This window comes from Brassica napus, chromosome C4, assembly GCF_020379485.1.
Source record: "Brassica napus cultivar Da-Ae chromosome C4, Da-Ae, whole genome shotgun sequence".
Classification (NCBI taxonomy): Eukaryota; Viridiplantae; Streptophyta; class Magnoliopsida; order Brassicales; family Brassicaceae; genus Brassica; species Brassica napus.
This window is the reverse complement of record NC_063447.1, coordinates 45,872,962-45,894,057: the sequence shown is the minus strand read 5'-3', so window position 1 is coordinate 45,894,057 and position 21,096 is coordinate 45,872,962. Positions and strand designations below refer to the sequence as shown.

Here is a 21,096-nt window from a genome sequence, read left to right as displayed (position 1 = left end):
TGATCTAAGTGATAAGAAGCTTTTGAACAGACTCAAAGTCTAAATTAAATCTATTGCATTCTGTTGGTATTAAGATTGTAAAACTATTGACTTGACTGTGGTAGGATTTTAGTAAGACTGCTGTAATTTGTCTCTTTGTATATATATAAGTAGCTTCATTGTTTTGTATTTCATTTCCAGGAACAAAGAAGTCTTTCTTTGGTCTGCAAGAATGGCTGCAAATACTTCAGCTTGTCCAGCTTTTATGAAAGCAACCTCTAACGGAGTTTTCCAAGGAGATAACCCTATAGACTTCGCGTTACCTCTTGCCATTCTTCAGATTGTCATCGTTATCATTCTCACTCGTCTCCTTGCTTACCTTTTAAGACCCCTTAGACAGCCTCGTGTCATTGCAGAAGTCATTGTAAGCTTCCCCTTCATCTCTGTAGACATTCCTTGAATCTTTTTAGTGAATGAGTGATTAATCATTGATTAATCTGCAGGGTGGGATTATGCTTGGACCGTCTCTTCTTGGCCGTTCCAAGGCTTTTCTAGACGCTGTGTTCCCAAAGAAAAGCTTGACGGTTCTAGAAACTCTGGCTAATCTCGGCCTTCTCTTCTTCCTTTTCCTCGCCGGTTTGGAGATTGACACCAAATCTCTTCGTAACACCGGTAAAAAGGCTTTAGGGATCGCCCTGGCTGGTATCTCACTCCCGTTTGCTCTTGGCATTGGCTCTTCGTTTGTTCTCAGAGCAACGATCTCCAAAGGAGTAGACAGCGTGGCGTTCCTCATCTTCATGGGTGTGGCTCTCTCAATCACTGCCTTCCCTGTGTTGGCCCGTATCTTGGCTGAGCTCAAGCTTCTAACCACTGAGATAGGACGGCTCGCCATGTCGGCTGCTGCGGTTAACGACGTGGCTGCTTGGATTCTCCTGGCTCTAGCCATTGCTCTCTCAGGATCAGATACCTCCGCTCTAGTTTCTCTTTGGGTTTTCCTCGCCGGGTGCGGTTTTGTAGTCGCTGCTATTTGCATCATCCCTCCGGTCTTTAAATGGATTGCGAGGAGGTGCCATGAGGGAGAACCCATTGAAGAAACCTACATATGTGCCACTTTGGCAGTAGTTCTTGTTTGTGGATTCATAACCGATGCTATTGGGATCCACTCCATGTTTGGTGCTTTTGTGGTGGGTGTTTTGATCCCAAAGGAAGGACCTTTCGCCGGTGCGCTCATTGAGAAAGTGGAGGATCTTGTCTCTGGTCTCTTCTTGCCGCTTTACTTTGTCGCCAGTGGCTTGAAAACTAACGTGGCGACGATTCAAGGAGCTCAGTCTTGGGGTCTTTTGGTTTTAGTCACCTTCACTGCTTGTTTTGGTAAGATTGTTGGCACTCTAGGTGTCTCCCTCGCCTTCAAGACACCTATGAGAGAAGCTGTAGCTTTAGGGTTCCTCATGAACACTAAAGGCTTGGTCGAACTCATCGTCCTCAACATCGGGAAAGATCGAAAGGTAACAAACATTAAAACATCAAGAAAAATGTAATGGTAATAAATAATAATAACTTTTCTCTGTTTTGGTTTCTTCCTCAGGTTCTTAACGATCAGACATTTGCTATTATGGTTCTGATGGCTCTCGTCACAACCTTCATGACCACACCGATCGTAATGGCAGTTTACAAACCGGCGAGAAGAGCAAAGAAAGAAGGAGAGTACAAACACAGGACGGTGGAACGAGACAACAACACAAACACACAGCTCTGAATCCTCACATGTTTCCACGGAGCAGGAAGCATCCCTTCAATGATAAACCTCCTCGAAGCCTCAAGAGGCATAGAGAAAGGCGAAGGACTATGCGTCTACGCTCTACACTTAAGAGAGCTATCAGAACGCTCTTCAGCTATTCTAATGGTCCACAAAGTCCGCAAAAACGGAATGCCATTCTGGAACAGAAGAGGGAACAACAACAACAACGCGGATCAAGTGGTCGTCGCCTTCCAAGCTTTTCAGCAGCTGAGCAGAGTCAACGTCCGACCAATGACAGCGATCTCGTCAATGTCCGATATCCACGAAGACATCTGGACGACGGCAGCTAGAAAACGAGCGTCGATTGTGATCTTACCGTTCCACAAACACCAGCAAGTCGATGGTTCGTTGGAGACGACGCGTGGAGATTACCGTTGGGTTAACCGGAGGGTTTTGGTCGAAGCTCCGTGCTCCGTTGGGATATTCGTTGACCGTGGACTCGGCGGTTCGAGCCAAGTCTCGGCTCAGGACGTTTCGTACTCCGTCGTGGTGTTGTCTTCGGTGGACGCGACGATCGTGAAGCTTTGGCGTATGGATTACGCATGGCGGAGCATCCCGGAATATCATTGACGGTTCTCCGATTTGTTACATCGCCGGAGAGTGCTGGGGAGATTACACGTGTCGATGTGGATAACGAGAATGGGAAAATCCTAAAGTCCGATGAGGAGGTTATGTCTGAGATCAGGAAGAAATCATCAGTGGATGAATCGGTTACGTTCGTGGAGAAGCGAGTGGAGAACGCCACCATGGATGTTAGATCAGCGATTGAGGAGATGCGGCGGAGTAATCTGTTTTTGGTTGGTCGAATGCCAGGTGGAGAAATCGCGTTGGCGATTAGGGAGAACAGTGAATGTGCAGAGCTTGGACCTGTCGGGAGTTTGTTGATATCGACGGAGTCTCCGACGAGAGCATCGGTTCTGGTGATTCAGCAGTATAATGGAGCGGGAACAGCTCCGGATTTGGCGTCGGCTGGGTCGGAGTTAGACACTGATTAGACATAAATTGTTTAGCTTTTCGGTTTGGTTTACGAGAGGTAGTGAAATGTTGGTTAACGGGTATGGTTCAATCATAATAAATAGTTAACCAACTGTTCTCACTGAAAGAATATACACAAGATATTCTTATTCTGTTTGATCAGTTCCTGTAATCTAAGAACATATCTCTCTATTGTAAACAGACAACTCTATATATGTATCTGTAACAATCATGAATAGATAACACAAACATTCCCACTTTCATGGTATCACAGTTTCTTCGATAATTGGATTTAGTTTGCCTTTGTCTCTACTTTCTAGAAGGGATAAGTGATGGAATTTGTTGGTTTTAAAATTGTTACCTGACTACCTGAGTAAATTATGTAAGTGTACGAGAGTTAAAGGTAAAAATATAAAATACATGAACTTTTGGAAATTATTCCTCATAGTTCACTTATTATGAAAATAAAATTAAATGAAAAAAGTAAATGTCAGAAGTGGGGTTTGAACCCACGCCCTCTTTCGAGGACCAGAACTTGAGTCTGGCGCCTTGGACCACTCGGCCATCCTGACTTCTGTTTCTGTTTGCGTCTGTAGGATATATGTACCAATAAAACAAATGACGAAACAATGTCAACCTTTTGTTATCTTTCTTTTGTGCACCTTTTTCCACGTAACTAAACGATTGCTAAACCTTTCGATGCTGTCTCCAGTAGTGAAGCTAATCCATTAGATCATCTCCTTACCACTATAATGAACAAAATAATGTATACTTTTTACCAAACCTCAGCAAAATAAATATTTTTAAAAATGTTTTCTTAAACATTATCATGTAAATGGTACTTGTTTCATTAGATTATCTCCTAAACTTTATTTTCAAAAAAAAGTAGAGATATTTTTCATATTAAGATTTATCTACATGTTGATAACGATCAAAATGCTTCTAGTATTTACAATTTAGAATTTTATAACCCAGAATTATTAACGGGCCACCAGAATATGTGTCCAAAAATCTCCCAAAAGTCCTACACGCAGCGTTTTTGGAAATGTCCTGAATTTAAAGATGAGAAGAAACTGGTCACGACTCATGCACGTGGGGTTGAGTTCTCATTAAACTATAACTACGTGGTTTTGGTCTTGGCCTTGAGAACTAACTTTCCTTAGTGGAACCCATTCTACTGCTTAATCCGCGACACGTGTTCAACACGTGCTTCACTGTGTCTACATCACTCTTGAAGGATTTTTTGGAGTAAAAGGCAAACCAAAGATCAACAAAATCAGGTTTGAAAATGATAGCTCACTTATTTATTTACTTTTCCAATATGAATATTCAAATTATTATTTTTTCATTTTGAATTTTCTTTTTTTCCTTCTGTTTCATTTGTCCAAAAATATTCATTCCTTTTTTTAGGAATATCCATTCCTATTCGCTAATATTATCATCTTTTGGGTTAAAATAATTTTTTTTGCTTAAATTTTAATAGTAAAAATATTGTTATTGAGAAAGCGTATCAGTTTACATAATTGAAGTTGTCTTAATTGTTTATACAACTTATTACTATATATTTTCGTGTTTAAGAGAATCATTTACCACCTAACCAGCCTTTATAAGAAGATAAGGAATTTTTCTTTCAAAAAGAAAGATTCGTAGACAAAGAAAGAGAGTAGAAATTCTTGGAACCTCATATCTATATTACGTGGCCTAATTTGGGACCGTTGCATGATGATCTAATCTAAAAGTTCTTACCTAATACAGTAATAGATTTTAATAATGCATAAAAGATAAAGTAGTATATCAATTGTTTAAACCAAATCAATCTCAGAAAACCATGCATGCCAGAACTAAAGTCTGCTTACCTGCCAATTACTACCCAATCAGGTCCGGCCACGCATGCCTTCGACAAATGGAGTTTGAATCAGGAATATACTCCTACAAGGAGCAGTAATATTCCGTTTTATTAAAAAAGATTGTTGATTGTCGAATCTTGGTTTATGTTTATGGTGACAGATGCACATGGTGATCACAAATGCATCGTTGGTAGATTGATTTTTTTTAGGATATGATCTTAACGAGTATGATGGACTTTATCGTTATAGAATAACCGGGACAATCAAATCGTATATGTATTTGTAAAAGAGGAATTTTAAGTACATGATGTATCAAGAGACGAGCCATGATGTAAACGTACTGGCACTACAAGAAAACACACCGAATTCCGACGGAGGTTCCGACGGACACCAAGGTCGTCGGACATTTGCGACGGAATACTGACAAATTTCCGACCAAATCCAAAAAAATGAAGTCGTCGGAATTCCGTCGGCCATTTCCGACGGAATTCCGACGACATACGGTTCGTCGGAATTTTCCGACGACTTTTCGACGACATTCCGATAAAAAATGTAACCGTTGTAGTCGTCGGAAGTTCGTCGGTATATTCCGACGGAATTCCGACGACATTCCGATTAACAGCAAAGTCGTCGGAATTCCATCGGTATTTTCCGACGGAATTCCGACGAACCATGTGACCGTTGCCGACAAATACATATGACCGTTGTATAGCCGTTTGGGATTGGACAATTCCGACGGAATTCCGACGGACTTCTTTATATCCGTCGGAATTTCGTCGGAAAGTCGTCGGAGGTCCGTAAGCAATTTCCTATAAATACAACCCCTCCTCATTCAACTCATTCACACTTCATTCTCTCTTCATTCTCTTTAGTCATAACAATTCCGTGAAAATCATGTCTTCAGAAGTTTATTATCGTTCGTGGATGGATAAACCTCATTTGGATCCGAACACCAATTTGCTTACGGAAGAATACGTTCAAGGGATTGGAGAATTCATGAGGCTTGTTCAACAGCAACCGGATGCAAAAAGTGGTATGTTAAGATGTCCCTGCTCTTCTTGCAATAATAATAAGGTTATAAAAGAATTTGATGTTTGGACTCATTTGTATATGAAAGGGTTTTCACGTAATTATAAAGTTTGGTACCTTCATGGGGAAACTGGTTATGAATATGGTAGTACTAGCGAACCTCAGCCTGTTAGTGAACCTCAGCCTGATATTAGGTTAGAAGAATCTAGAACGGATATAGATTATGGTGTAGGTACTGAGCAGATGGTACATGATCATTATAGAGGGGAAGAACCAAACCCCGAGTCTAGGAGATTTTTTGACATGTTGGATGCAGGAAAACAACCTTTGTATCAAAATTGTAGAGATGGTCATTCAGTCTTATCATCTGCAACTAGATTAATGGGTATTAAGACAGACTATAATTTGGCTGAAGAATGTATGGATGCGATTACTGATTTTGTCAAAGGTATTCTACCTGAGGATAACCTTGCACCGGGTTCATACTACGAGGTTCAGAAACTTGTTGCAGGTCTTCAACTACCGTATGAAGTGATAGATGTATGTATTGACAACTGCATGATCTACTGGAGAGCGGATGAGACACGGAATGTATGCAAATTTTGTGGGAAACCTCGTTATCAGGAGACGAGGGGAAGAGTTCCGATCCCATTCAAAAGAATGTGGTATTTGCCTTTGACGGAAAGATTGAAGAGGTTGTATCAGTGTGAGCGCACAGCAAAAGCAATGAGATGGCATGCAGAGCATTCCACAAATGGTGAGATTAGACATCCTTCAGATGCAAAGGCTTGGAAACATTTCCAGTCAACATATCCAGAATTTGCGGAAGAGAGAAGAAATGTTTATCTTGGATTATCTACTGATGGTTTCAGCCCATTTGGAAAGCATGGAAGGCAGTATTCTCTATGGCCAGTTATTGTGACACCGTACAACTTACGGCCGAGCTTGTGCATGCGACGAGAGTTTTTGTTTCTCTCAATTCTAGTCCCCGGGCCAGATCATCCTAAAAGATCACTAGATGTGTTTCTTCAACCACTAATATATGAGTTGCAACAACTATGGGCGCATGGTTTTGAGACATACGATGTTTCGCGCAAAGAAAACTTTCAGATGCGGGCAGTACTTATGTGGACAATAAGTGACTTTCCAGCATATGGTATGTTATCTGGATGGACAACACATGGGAAGCTATCATGTCCATATTGTCAAGATGACACAGATGCTTTCCAACTAAAGAACGGAAGGAAAACGTGTTGGTTTGACTGTCACAGACGATTTCTACCACCTGATCATCCATACCGCAGGAGTAAGACTTCGTTTACGAAGAACAAGCAGGTGTTTGATGGTCCACCTGAGGAAGTTAGTGGGAAAGATTTGTTGAAGCAGTTTAGGTATTTTGATGCAGAAAGGACACCAGATGTAGGTGGACATGAAAACATTCGAGTCAATGCGGTTGGAGAGCTACATAACTGGCACAAAAAGAGTATTTTCTGGGATCTACCATATTGGGAGAGTCATCTATTGCGGCATAATTTAGATGTCATGCATATTGAGAAGAACTTCTTCGATAATCTGATGAACACAGTCCTTAACATCCAAGGTAAAACGAAGGATAATTTGAAGTCAAGGTTGGATTTAGTCGATATTTGTGATCGTTCTGAACTTCACGTTGATGAGAACGGTACGGCCCCTTTCCCATTTATCGGCTAGATGGTGCTAGAAAAGAAGAGTTCTTTGATTGGATTACAGAGAAAGTGAAATTTCCTGACGGATATGCATCAAATTTGGGGAACTGCGTTGATAGAAGCGAAGGAAAGTTTACTGGCTTGAAGAGTCATGATTGTCATGTAATTATGCAGCGCCTCCTTCCGTTTGCCTTTTCAGCATTATTGCCACGTAATGTTCATGAAGCAATTGCAGGGATTAGTGTTTTTTTCCGTGACTTATGCAGCAGAGTATTGACTGAAGAGGGTATTAATAATTTGAAGACAAACGCACCAGTCAGCATGTGCAACCTTGAGAAGATATTTCCTCCATCATTCTTTGATGTAATGGAACATCTTGCTATTCATCTCGCAAGAGAATTGGAACTTGGTGGTCCTGTGCAGTACAGATGGATGTATATTTTTGAGCGTTATATGCATCATCTGAAGAAGATGGTCAAAAATCAAAGCAGGGTGGAAGGATCTATAGTGGCACAGGTGATCAATGAAGAAACTGCAATCTTTGCTGAAAATTATTTTCCACCAGAAGTGCAAACAAAACACCGAAGACCTGCTCGGCATGATGATAGAGGGGAGAGAGCAACATATCATGTTACTGTCCCAAGCATGTTCAAGGAAATAGGACGACTTAGTGGAAAATTCACGAAGCGGAGACTTACGGACACTGAGAACGCTCATTTGCAAACATATTTGCTCACCAACTGTGAAGATGTTCTACAATATGAGAGGTAAAAATATTTATTCATTTATTGTTAGATTAATATTCAATAAATTTATTTCATATTGATAATATTTTTGTATATAGTGTATATATGGCGGAGTTGCGTATGACTCACAGGCATGCAACAGAAGATGAGCTTCGACAACTTAGAGATAACGGATTTGCTGCGTGGCTTCGTAGTTATGTGAGTCATATATCCTATTACCCTATGCAAATGATTAGTTTAAATTTAATATATATAAACTAATTAATTTTGCAATCATATATGTTTTTTTTTATAGGTGAATGATGGTTTGGCCAGAGGTCTTGTGTTCGATGATTGGATACGCGAATTTGTGCAGGGACCAAACTATGTGGTCAAATCATATCCTAAATTTTGTACGCGAGGATATGCATTCACAAGGAAAGGTCATTCTAAGACAACATATGATGCTGGTGTTTCATCTTCTTCTGGTGACGATGTCTACTACGGCAACATAAAAGAAATATTGGAAATCCAATTTCCTGGAATGGTTGGATTGCGTTGTGTAGTATTCTATTGTGATTGGTATGACACCACCCCAGATAGAGGAGTGAAGATTGATGCGTTTGGTGTTACATCAGTTCATTCGCGGCGGAAACTTCAATATTATGATCCCTTCATTCTTGGTTCGCAAGCTGATCAGGTATGTCAATATATTCATAATTTTTTACCAATATAATTAATTAATGTTATATATTGAACTAATACTTTGTATAATTGATATGTATAGGTGTGCTACATCAGTTACCCTCGGGTGACGTACAGAGACGATCCATGGGTTACTGTAACGCAAATCAACCCAAGAGGACGAGTGGATGGAACTTCTGATGATGATGAACCATTGCAACCAGAGTCTACCAGCAACGCCCAGGCAGTTGAAGATTTGGAAAATGTTCAACTCGTTGAGAATTTGACTGTGTTTGGACATGATGCTGTCGTACATTCAGAGCCGGAAGCCGAGGTTGGGGAGTTTGATGAAGATTCAGAAGATTCTGATTAGTTTTTTTTTTTTTTTTTTTTTTAATGGTCCGTCGGAAATCCCTCGCAATATACCGACGACATAGCGACGACAACGGGTTTCATTGAAAATTGGAAAGGTCGTCGGTATTTCGTCGGAAAATACCGACGACATTCCGACGAACTTGTCGAGTTCGTCGGAATATCGTCGGTATTTTCCGACGAAATACCGACGACATGTTTTTCTATAAAGTTTCAATCATAAAAATCTATAAATTTAGATGCCAAAACTATGAAAATAACACATAATAAGTGTTTAGTATAGTATTAGATCGCAACCGTTCAAATATAACAACTCATTAAAATATTTATGTATGCATATCATTGTTTTCATAACATCTCATCTTAACATTATGTACTTATACAATCATATTTATATAAGCTTACACTACAAAAAATATTGTTGTGTAAAATCGTGTTATAAAACATTTTTATTGTTAAATCTTTATGCAAATACTATATATATTATCAAAGGTTTGGATTTTGCATTTAGAAACTTGAAAAGAACACCCTAAACACTAAGTCGTCGGAATTCCGTCGGAATATACCGACGGAATGTGTCCGTCGGAAAATACTGACGGACACGTTCCGTCGGAATTTCAATTAGCCCGGGAGAACCAAACCGCTTGAAAATTTTCGCGAATCGGCATTTGGTATATTTTAAATATACCGACGGAATACCGACGAACCCGTGTCCGTCGGAATCCACGGAAATAAAAACCCTTCTCCTTTCTTCTTCGTTATCTCCGCGGCCTCTCTCTCTCTCAAAACTCTCCGGCGATTTCGGCGACTCTCCGGCGATTCCGGCTTCTCTTCACCGGCGAATCCTCTCCTCACCCTCCTATCTCTTCCCCAAACCCCAAATCATGTAAGAATCATCCCAAACCTTTTTTTTTTCAATTGTTTAGGGTTTTGGAAGTTGATCTCGGATTTTAGGTTGTTTGATTGAACATTTTAGGATTGAATGGATAGTTTAGGATATATAAGTTAGGATTGTTGTTTTAGTTTTTTTTGGAACATTTTTTGATTTTTAAAAACGTTTTTTGATTTTTTAAAACGTTTTTTTTTTTTTTTTAAAAACGTTTTTTGATTTTTAAAAACGTTTTTTGATTTTTAAAAACGTTTTTTGATTTTTAAAAACGTTTTTTGATTTTTAAAAACGTTTTTTTTGAAAAAAATAAAATATTTAACACCATTTTTCTTCATTTATAAATTTTAACAACATTTTTCTATATTTATAAATTTTTATAATTTTTTATACATATATATATATATATATATATATATATATATAAAAGTTTAATAGTTTTTTTAAAACGTTTATAAAACCTTTTGTAAATATATAAATGAAAATATGTTTGATGGGTTAATTTTTTTTTTTAGGGCCGAGGATGAAGCCCGCCCCGCAGCCCGTCTTCGACGTAGTTCGGTGAGCGGTTCCCGTGCATCGGTATCGTCTCATGACTCGGTTCCCGCATATATTCCCGCTCCAGCTCCCTCTGCCCCTCACGCTGCTGCTCAACAGGATCCGGGGGTCATGCCGGTTCATCTATTGGTTCAACAACCAGGTCGAGAGCATCTCCCGTTTCTCCAACTCAACCCACGACGAGGCCATAGCACTTGGTTAGTATTTTTTTTTATTTGTACCGTTATATTTTTTGCTTTAATTAACTTGCTAACTTGTATTTTTTTTAAAGGTTCACCAAGTCGAAAAATGGCATTAGCCGGAGCATCAACCAGATGATGTACTCCATGCTCCGTTTTGGATATCCAAAGTGGAGTGTGATCCCTTCCGACGAACGAGAGTTGTGGTTTCGTCAGTTTGCGGTATAGTAACCCTTCATTTTTTTTAAGTTTTTACATTTTTTTACATATATTTACTTATTAAATTGTGTTTGTTTTGTAGCAAGAGTTCAACTGGCACTCCGATCTTACGGAAACAGTCCGTAAGAAATTCAACGAAAAGGCCATGGACTCTTACACAAAGCAGATAAACGCGTGGAAGACAGTTTGGCAGAAGAACAAGAAGCCACGGTTCATCAACGGGGGGGTGTGGGAGCAGTTGATAGCTCATTGGGAGAGGGAAGACACTGCAGAGACGTCTTCTAGGAACTCCAGGAACCGGAAGAGCGATCGTGGCGGGAAAGGTATGTATGTGCACAACCTCGGCGCTTGCTCCATGTCTACTAAGGAGGATGAACTTGTAAGTTTTTTATTATTATTTATCTTTATATTTTTTAAATAAATATTTTATATATTTTTTGGCTAATAATGGCGGTTTTTTTAGATCGAAGCAAATGACGGTAATCCCGTTGATCGTCTCCAACTCATTAAGGTGGCTCACACTAACAAGACGACGGGTCAAATTCAGGACCCCGTGATCAGAGGTGTAGTTGATTTGGTGGAAGCTGAGATAGTTTCTCAATCTCAGCCTCTCTCTGATGACGGCGACTCCACGGGAGCTTCAACCAACCTGTCTCTATTGCAAATAAATGAGATGGTTGAAAAGGTAATTTTTTTTATTAATATATTTTTTTTATAATGTCGATTACTTACTTGTCCATATTTACTTACTTTAAATATTTTTGTAGGCGGTTCCTAAAAGGAAAGGAGGCCGTTTAGTTGGGTTGGCCCGTCGTGCTTCTTCGTATCCGGCATCTTCTTCGCAAGCTCCGTATGCCGATCCCATGATTCTCGAGGAGCTACATGACAAAGATGAACGGATTGGGGCATTGGAGGAGCAGAACACCACTATCCTTTCGGAGAATGCCACTATCCGTTCGGAGAATGCCACTATCCTTGCTGAGTTGGCATCCCAGAAGAAGTTCAACACCGAGATTATGCAGAAGCTAGATCGTTTGATGTCTTCGAGTTCATCTTAGTTTATTTCGGCTTTATAAAACTTTCGGAATGTTTTTTTTTTCTATTTCGGTTTGTATGAATTTTAAACTTTATGAATTTTTTTTTCTTATTTCGGTTTTTATGAATTTAAATTTTATAATATTATTAGTTTTAAATTTCCAATTTTTTAAATTTATTAATATCAAAAAATATATAAAAATGCAAAATTAATTTGTAAAAAAAAAGGGTATATACCGACGGACAACGGTCGTCGGAATATACCGACGGACATATATCCGTCGGAATTTACCGACAAACTCATTTCCGTCGGAATATACCGACGACCGATGTCCGTCGGTAAATTCCGACGCCCAAAGTTCGTCGGAATAAACCGAGGAACCACGTTCGTCGGAATTGTAGTTTTCCGATGAACTCCGGTCTCGTGTAGCCGCATCGTAATATCGTCGGAAGTTCGTCAGAATAACGTTTCTCGGTATTCGTCAGAAAGTCGTCGGAATTTCTGACGAAATTCCGACGATTTTTTTTTTCCGACGAAAAGATACCGACGGACGGGTTCGTCGGAAATTCGTCGGAATAGACCGATTCCGACGAATTTCCGACGATTTCGGCCATCAGAATCCCCCTGTTTTCTTGTAGTGTGGATCAAAAAGTTTCAAACGTTAAATGCATAAAAAAATTGATGTTCTTAATTACACGATACTCCCTTTAGTTCCCCGAAAATAGATTTTTAAGATGTTTTTTTTTTGTTTTACAAAGATAATTTTTTTTAGATTTATAAGATATTTTTATAATTAATATTAATAATTTTTAAATTTTACAGATATTATTTGAAAATATTTAAATTTGATTAAATAATTATTCGTAGATTGTTATAAAAATGATAATTAAATCATTAAATTTTAACAGTAACATTCATTGTACTTTTAATATGCGTAAATATTCTAAAAATTGATCTTTCAAAAACGGATGAGATACTATATCTGAACCTTCGAATCCTTGACGTTAATTACTCTGCAAGACTGTAAGTATGACTTTTGGAGATTTCTACCCCCTTTCATGTTAAGTTTTCCATTTGGATGAATTAATCTCCATATGTTTATTAGACACAAAGTGTTTCACATCGGTAGTTGAAAGAAATCTATAGTAATATATAAGATAGATGAGCCACTTCACTTATCATCAATTGGTTTTTAGATTGACATAATATCAGAGCCCTATCCACACAGTCCAACCCGATCCACTTATCACAAGTTGGCCCATCGATCCTTGCCCGAGCATTCCGAGATTGACGCTTAAGAGTCATCATCTCGAGAAGATGTATTAGACACAAAGTGTCCCACATCGGTAGTTGGAAGAAATTTTTAATAATATATAAGATTAGATAATCCACTGCACTTATCACTAATTGATTTTAGGTTGGAAGCTTCTCTGGTCCTACAAATGACCGTTTTTTTTTTAAATGATGGCTATTCTAAATCGTTAGTTCTGTGATATACATGAATTACTATTTCTACCATATTTGTTTGTGCAGATTTTCGAGTACCTTTCCAAACAAGTGTGAAATACTACAATCTACATATAGTTGTTGGTGGTGGAGTGTTGATTTATCATGAAAAACGGTCAAAGAAATTTTTGTGGATATCGCCATGTCCTTTTGACTTTAATTTCTACAACACTCTTAACATTGTCGATGTCTACAATATTTAGAGAAAAAATAATGGGATAAAAACATTATTTATGAGAATATCAAATAACTCGGTCTTAAATTTCAAATATTATCCATTATTTCTCGTCCCGATATACGATACGGCCGGACAACTGACAACCCTAATTTGTGTGATTAACTTCTTTTGTATGGCTTGAAGACAGATATATATGTGAACTCCAGATGTGTATGCCTTTCAGCTTTTGGTGCCCAATGATACGGAAGATACTAATACTATGCAGTATAGTCTCCATCTTATTGCAGCTTTCACATGTTACCATACTAATTCATGAACACTTTAGATTTAGTGACCACCAAAAAAATAATAGAAATAAAAACGAAAGAAGCGAGAGGAACAAAATAATAGAAATTTTTGTTCCTTATTGTTCCTGAATTTGATAAAGAATAGTTTTACTTTATAATTTTTTAAGTTAAAAGGAATGAAAAGAAATATTGAAACAATATTCTTTATAAATGGTATCAAATTTAGAGAATGTAAAAAAATTGATTTTTCCTATTCATTCCATTGGTCACTATTTAGACCCTTTGTTTATAAAAAAAAATCATGAACACTGTGAAAGAAAATTACACTCAGCATTATTAACGCTTTCAACCATATTTAAAGTAACGCTATAAATGTGACATATATTAAATCTAAACTATAACATTTGGAAAATAATATTGTTGCACGTATATGTATTAATATTGTTGCACGTATATGTATTTTCATATTGCACAACTCTTTTTTTATTGTAAAGAAACCAACCCTTGGAGTTGCAATATTATGAAAAAAATATAAATAAGACAATATTATATTATGGAATAAATACAATAATATAATATTTCTGCGTCCACACACACATTTATCTACATATATCCTCTCTATATATACACCTAACCTTACCATATTTGTGTTGAGAACTTACTAGATCTAATCACTCCCAAAATAGTAAACCAAGAACACCAAAAAACTGAACATGTTCCCTTTCTCGAAGCATCGGTCAAGGTCGGTCCACGGCGATGATGTGTTGTCCTCCACGCAACCAATAGTGGCCGTCACCTCCATCGTAGAGACCGGAGGCGCGTGTACGACACTCACAGTATGGAGAAAATCGCTCCTGGTTAGTTGTGAAGGTTTCACGGTGATAGACTCTAATGGAGATTTGATCTACCGGGTTGATAACTATGCCCGAACCCGACCCGAACAACTCATCCTCATGGACAAAGATGGTAACTCCGTCCTCCTCATGCACCGTACCAAGGTAAATACATTAATTAGAATAAGTACTCGTACGTACATATGTCTGATAGTTTAATTCATTGTAGTATACAATATCCTCCTTCAAGATTCTAACATCAAACCATTAGATTGTTAACAATTACACCTAGTACCTTGCTCACAACGATACATACAGAGCCTTTTTTTTGTTTGATAAGTACATAACTCGAGCTATTATCAGATATTCAGATTAGATTGCGTAGGAAATCTTCATGTCAATGAATCTGAGTATTTCCTTTCGTAAATGACAATTTTAGAGTAAATGACAGATTGGTTTTAGCCGATTAAAGATATCTTTGTAAGATTTTTTTTTTTTTAACACTAAATACTTATATTAAAATTAAATATCCGATGAGCTAAGTCGGTTACAGCTTCGGAAATAATGTCAGGTATGCTAACATAACTAAAAAAGATAATGGAAGATAAGAAATATAACCAGAGTTGTACAGTATGAAAGAAGATATTATATATATAAAAAGAAGATATTATATACGTATAGTATAAATTAAGACTGAGTGGGACCAACTCATCACCGTCCAGAATCGGTCACGTCAAAAATACACAAGTATTCTGCATGTGGACAATTGTATTGGCATGAATTTCAAATAACCCGCCATATTCATTGAGAATATATCTCTAGTCTCTACATATTCCATCCAGCACAAAAGTTTTGACTATTAGTCTATTTCATATTATCATAAATTTACATAACAATAATTTTACATATAACAAACCGGCCATTTAGACAACCATTCACGAAAATAAACATCTATTAATTTGGATTTCTGATATCAATGTTACGGTCATGTTTTTTTTTTGGGTCTAAATGTTAAAATGTTACGGTCATGTGCATGCATATACTAAAATGTGTTTTTCTTTGTACTGGTTAGAAAATTACGCTAGCAGGTAGTTGGGGAATCTATGAAGCAAAGGATACTAATGGCGAAGCAAAAGTACCAAAGAGCCCAATCTGGTACATGAGGAAGAACTTGAAGATGAATATTTTGAGCACCAATTCCAACATTTTGGCGTACGTATATTCAGCGCCGTTCGATAAGAAGAACTCTTACGTCATCAAAGGATCGTACAGATGTAAATCGTGTAAGATAATGCACGTCCCATCAAACCGGACAGTGGTGGAGATCAAAAGAAAAGAGGCCAGAACTAAAGGAGTCCGGTTTGGTTCAGATGTTTTTGATCTGGTTGTTAGTCCAGATTTTGACACCGGTTTAGCGATGGCTTTGGTTTTGTTATTAGACCAAATGTTCTCTAAATAAAAGTCTCTTTAATTTTTTTCCTTCTCATTTGTACATCAGTACTATTTCAAATAAACATGTTTACAAAAATACATATATAATAAAAATTAACTACAAGGCTTATTTAACTTTTAACATTAAAAACCATTTTATTACAATATTACTCAAATATAGTTGTTTGAAAAAAAAATTACTCAAATATAGTTACGTAATTAGACCATTTCCATCTCCATTTCATATTTTACTACAAAATAGAATGGAAAATTAAGGAATGAATAAAAAAATAAAAGCATTTCATATTTTACTACAAAATAGAATGAAAAATTAAGGAATGAATAAAAAAATAAAAGCATTAGTATATAAATGAAGTAATCTTTTATCTTTTTATTCATTACTCCGTTTCACACTCTATTTTGGAGTAAAATATGGAGTGGAGATAGAGATGCCATACAAGAGATAGTTATATTGAATGAACTTTAATTAGTTTTACCCCCAAAAAAAATTAATTAAAATATTCCAAATAACATTGTTATATTTGTCTTTGTTCAGGTGGCTTATATGAAAATACAAAATGAGAATATCTTTTGAGAAATAACAATAGTTTCCGTTTCGAAAATGGGCCAGCGAACCAGAATAACATGGGCTAGGTTAAGTGTCTTTTAACCCTAGATAGTCTTTAGTATATAAGCTTGAGAGTGGGTTAGAAAGATCTTTTATCAAGAGATTTGATCAGTACATGTCATGGGGGGTTAGAGGGAGCTCTATTAATAGTCTCTCAAGTTTGTAAACACTTTTTATTATCAATATTATCAGTATTTTCTTGTGTTACCAGTTCCGATACATAAACCGTATCAAAATGCAACAAAAGAAGCCAGCAACTACAAAAGTGTAAGCTCAAGAAGATCAAGGCTCACAGTGAATCTAGCTTGCGGTGCAAGTAAACAAAGAAGATTGCGATTTTGGAGTGGTGATGTGACACCGAATAAAAAAACATATATTCAAAAAAATGGAAATATTATAGTATATATTGAAGCACACCTAATGGAGTTTGCCGTTGGAAGAGGTTACAGAGCACGATCAAAAGAACACAAATTTAGGGTTTTTGGTGAGTGAGGTTTCTTATGAGAGAAACAACTGTTATTGCTAGAAATTACTTGGATGGTTAAGAATTGGTCATTTTTATACACAAGTTGTGTGGTGTCACATAAATTTAATTGAATAAGACAATAAAGTTTGTTCAGATGATTTCTAATAAAGGTACTCGTTGAAGAAAAATCTCCTCTCTTTGATCTTTCGTACTATATATCAACGTTATAGGTTTTTCATTTGATATCAGAGATTCAGAGCTGGTTATCTATGCGATCTATTCTCTATATAACACACATTCCCAATTTCCCCAATTCCAATCGGTGTTGTTGTTTCTTGTCCTCCACGATTTAGGAATACATATTACTTTTGAGTTTTGATGATGAAAACTAAAATAGCACATGAGTCGGTCGTGCCAACTTTACCCAAAAGTAACAGCAAATGCAATGTGGACGCTATTGAAGCCCAAACTAAAGCCCAAGTTTATGATCCATTAGAGGTTTTTGTAACTCATGTAACTAGGGTTTCTAGATTCATATATATATGTTGTTATGTGATTTGATGAATGTAACCTTGGCTGCCATTGTAGCAGCTTCTCCTTCACTTAATGAAATATCTATTTAACTTCTTGTGTTCTTGGTGACAAAACTAAAGCTTTTCCCCTTCTCTATTTCACAATAAAGCTCAATGAACTATCTTTCATTTCAATAAAGTTAGAATCTTTCTTAGTTTAGAAATGTTATCATGGTATCAGAGCACCAGGGAGTAGTTCTTGGTGTTATAACTTCTATTAAAGCATCAAACACGTTCAGCTTCAGCTCTCTCATTTCTTCACGCTTCAGACAAACAAACCACAGATAAAAGACTCTATCGACACATATGCCATCTCTCTCTTCAAGCTGTAGTGAAGAACCCTGTGAATGTTTTCAAGCATCAGAAGAAGAGGACAGTGGTTGCGGTGAGTTCAAAGTCGTCGAGGGGGATTTTTTGCTCTGATACCATGATAACATTTCTAAACTAAGATAGATTCTAACTTTATTGAAATGAAAAATAGCTCATTGAGCTTTATTGTGAAATAGAGAAAGGGAAAAGCTTTAGTTTTGTCACCAAGAACACAAGAAGTTAAATAGATATTTCATTAAGTGTGTTTCAAAAAAAAAAAAAAAAAAAAAAGATATTTCATTAAGTGAAGGAGAGGCTGCTACAATGGCAGCCAATGTTACATTCATCAAAGCACATAACAACATATATATGAATCTAGAAACCTTAGTTACATGGATTACAAAACCCTCTAATGGATCATAAACTTGGGCTTTAGTTTGGGCTGCAATAGACGCTATGGGTCATGTATTTCACACAAGGAGAAACATAAAGGCAATTGTAGTTTTTGAACATTCTTTTAATAAATAATATTAAAGTTTTTCTTACAATCTATCTTTGTTATTTGGACTTCTTTCTATAGAATCATCAAACACATATTTTGCGCTAAATATTTATAGAATCAAAGGTTTCAGTATTTCCTCCAGCTTCCTCCTCGCCATGAGAAAATAAAGGAAGACAAGAAGATTGATCAGTAACAAACCCTCTGGAAATATGCATAGAAGGTTTAGGGGGAATTTCAAGAGAATCCAAACTTTCTTCTAACATCTCAACAACTATGTTCATGGGTGGATGATCCATTGGGCATGGTTGAATACACCAGAGGCTCACCAATATCATCTTCTTTGCAATCTCGTTTTCCTCCATAGTTACTTCATCTCCGAGTATCCACGTTTGTTGTCCATTTTCAAGATCGTTATAGATCTAATCAGGAAAGTATGCTGAAGTAGCGTTGGAAGCCATGGTTTCAACTATTTCTTTGCTTCTTGCCCCCAACATCTTGATCACCGGCATTCCATAGCTATACACATCAGACTTATAGGAGATTCCGCCGTACATTCTTTGAGAACACCTCAGGTGCAATGTAACCTATAGTGCCTCTTGTGTCTATCAATGACACAATGCTTTCTCTTTTTTCACATAGTTTAGCAAGGCCAAAGTCTGAGACTTTAGGACAAAGATTACCATCTAACAGAATATTTTGAGGTTTAATGTCGAAATGGACAATTCTTGATTTGCAGCCATAGTGCAGGTACTCCAATCCCCGAGCAATGCCTAGCGCGATTCCATATAGAGTTGTCACATCCAGAGTCAAAGGCTTCTTTCTAGAGATAAACTGTTCCAGAGACCCATTCTCGAGAAACTCATATACAATCGCCCTTTTGGACCCTTCATAGCAAAAACCAAGCAGAGAAACAATGTTTATGTGAGATGTTTGGCTCATGCTTGCAACTTCGTTGATGAAATCTTCTCCATTTCCCGTTGAATCCTTTAATACCTTAACTGCAACCTTACGACCATTACAAAGGTTTCCACCATAAACAGTTCCAAATCCTCCTTTTCCAATCGTATGTGAAAATGATTTTGTAATTTTCTTCACTTCTGCATAAGTGTAGTGTTTAAGTAGTACCTTGAACATAGTGACACTATTGTTCTGCCTATTTTTCTTCCTCTTTATCTGACGTCGCACCAACAAGATGAGTAAAACAATGATAGACACCAGTCCAGTCGCAGAACCGACAACTATGAGTGTTATTGTAACGACCCGTTTCTGTCTAGTCATTTTTACAACATGTTACTCGCCCCCGGACATTACGAGCTTTGGATTTGGTCAAGCAATACCGTCATCATTGATCAGCTTCAGAATCTCTACACCATTCAGAACAGCATTATAATACTTTGGGGCAATTTCCGTCGAAGGATGCAAGTCAAGTCGTAGATCAGGTCTAAGACCACTTTCAGAACTCACATATACACTGAAATCTAGATACATCGGAATTCGAGAATCACCGCTCATGCCAATCACATCCATTTCAAGCTTTCCAATCTGATTCCTGATGAAGATGGTAAAGACACGTTGGCCAGATCCGTTCACTTCGGCTAGGGTCTCACAAAAATGAAGCCTCACGAGGTAGTTAAACCCGGCTTCAACTGGAAAGTGCCACGTCAAGTTGAAATTCTGGTTAAGTCTAGGGTTGTTGACGTTCCCCATCGTTCGAGACATCTTGTACACATCATCCGGGGCAACGTAAGCGAGAGTCTTCTCTGTGTAGTTCAGCTTTACACTCGCTATCACTGGTATGATTCTTGAATTCTCACGGAGAAGAAAATCATCATCCGAAAACCATTGTTTGAACATTCCTGTGTCGTTGACTACAGAAACCATATCCCCTCCGATGTTCAAGCGGTAAACGGTCTCCAATGTTATCTCGCCATCTAACTCGAAGTCAATGCTGGAACCCACGTTTGTTATTTTGTCATCAAACCCACCCTTTGTGTAAAAACCATCAGGAATGGAGACAATATCCACGCCGTTAATGAAAGCTAACGAATCCGGAGAGGGCGTGAACGTGAGCCTGAGAGTTTTGAAAGTCGTAACGATAAACTCTTTGACAAAATATTTTGATTCCGGTTTGAGAGTCCTTACTGTAACGGCCCGATCCCCCGGCGCCCGACTGGGGTTATCGAAAGGACGTTATGAACACGTGTCTACTCATTTAGACAACCCTACGTGTCCCGTTACTGGTCCCAAGAGTCGACAGACGCATAACCTTCTTTGAAATACCGTCACACTCACACCCATATCCTTCTACTTACAGTCCTGCGCACAGGGAAATGGAAGGGAGGGATGAGCAACAAGTTACTCAGTGAAGTGACTCTAGACCAGCATGTCCGCATGACACTCTATACTATTCTA

At 37.7% G+C, this 21,096-nt stretch overlaps 2 protein-coding genes, 1 non-coding gene and 1 pseudogene across 3 annotated transcripts; 2 read left to right on the top strand and 2 right to left on the bottom strand.

Moving 5' to 3' along the window:
* Positions 1-188: 188 nt before the first annotated feature.
* LOC125575580 lies at positions 189-3,013 on the top strand (annotated as a pseudogene).
* Positions 3,014-3,240: 227 nt separating this feature from the next.
* Positions 3,241-3,324, bottom strand: TRNAL-CAA. Its single transcript has one exon. It is a non-coding gene; the product is annotated as a tRNA-Leu (tRNA).
* Positions 3,325-14,570: 11,246 nt separating this feature from the next.
* On the top strand, positions 14,571-16,337 carry LOC106449700 (protein LURP-one-related 17). Its single transcript, XM_013891424.3, has 2 exons — positions 14,571-14,941; positions 15,849-16,337. Exons 1-2 carry the CDS (start codon positions 14,657-14,659, stop codon positions 16,233-16,235), a joined length of 672 nt encoding a protein of 223 aa, XP_013746878.1. The 5' UTR covers positions 14,571-14,656; the 3' UTR covers positions 16,236-16,337.
* A 1,723-nt stretch (positions 16,338-18,060) lies between these two features.
* LOC106449698 (probable receptor-like protein kinase At5g39020) lies at positions 18,061-19,980 on the bottom strand. The gene has a single exon (XM_048756205.1). The coding sequence runs from the start codon at positions 19,960-19,962 to the stop codon at positions 19,216-19,218; it is 747 nt and encodes a 248-aa protein (XP_048612162.1). The 5' UTR covers positions 19,963-19,980; the 3' UTR covers positions 18,061-19,215.
* Between the last annotated feature and the right edge of the window lie 1,116 nt (positions 19,981-21,096).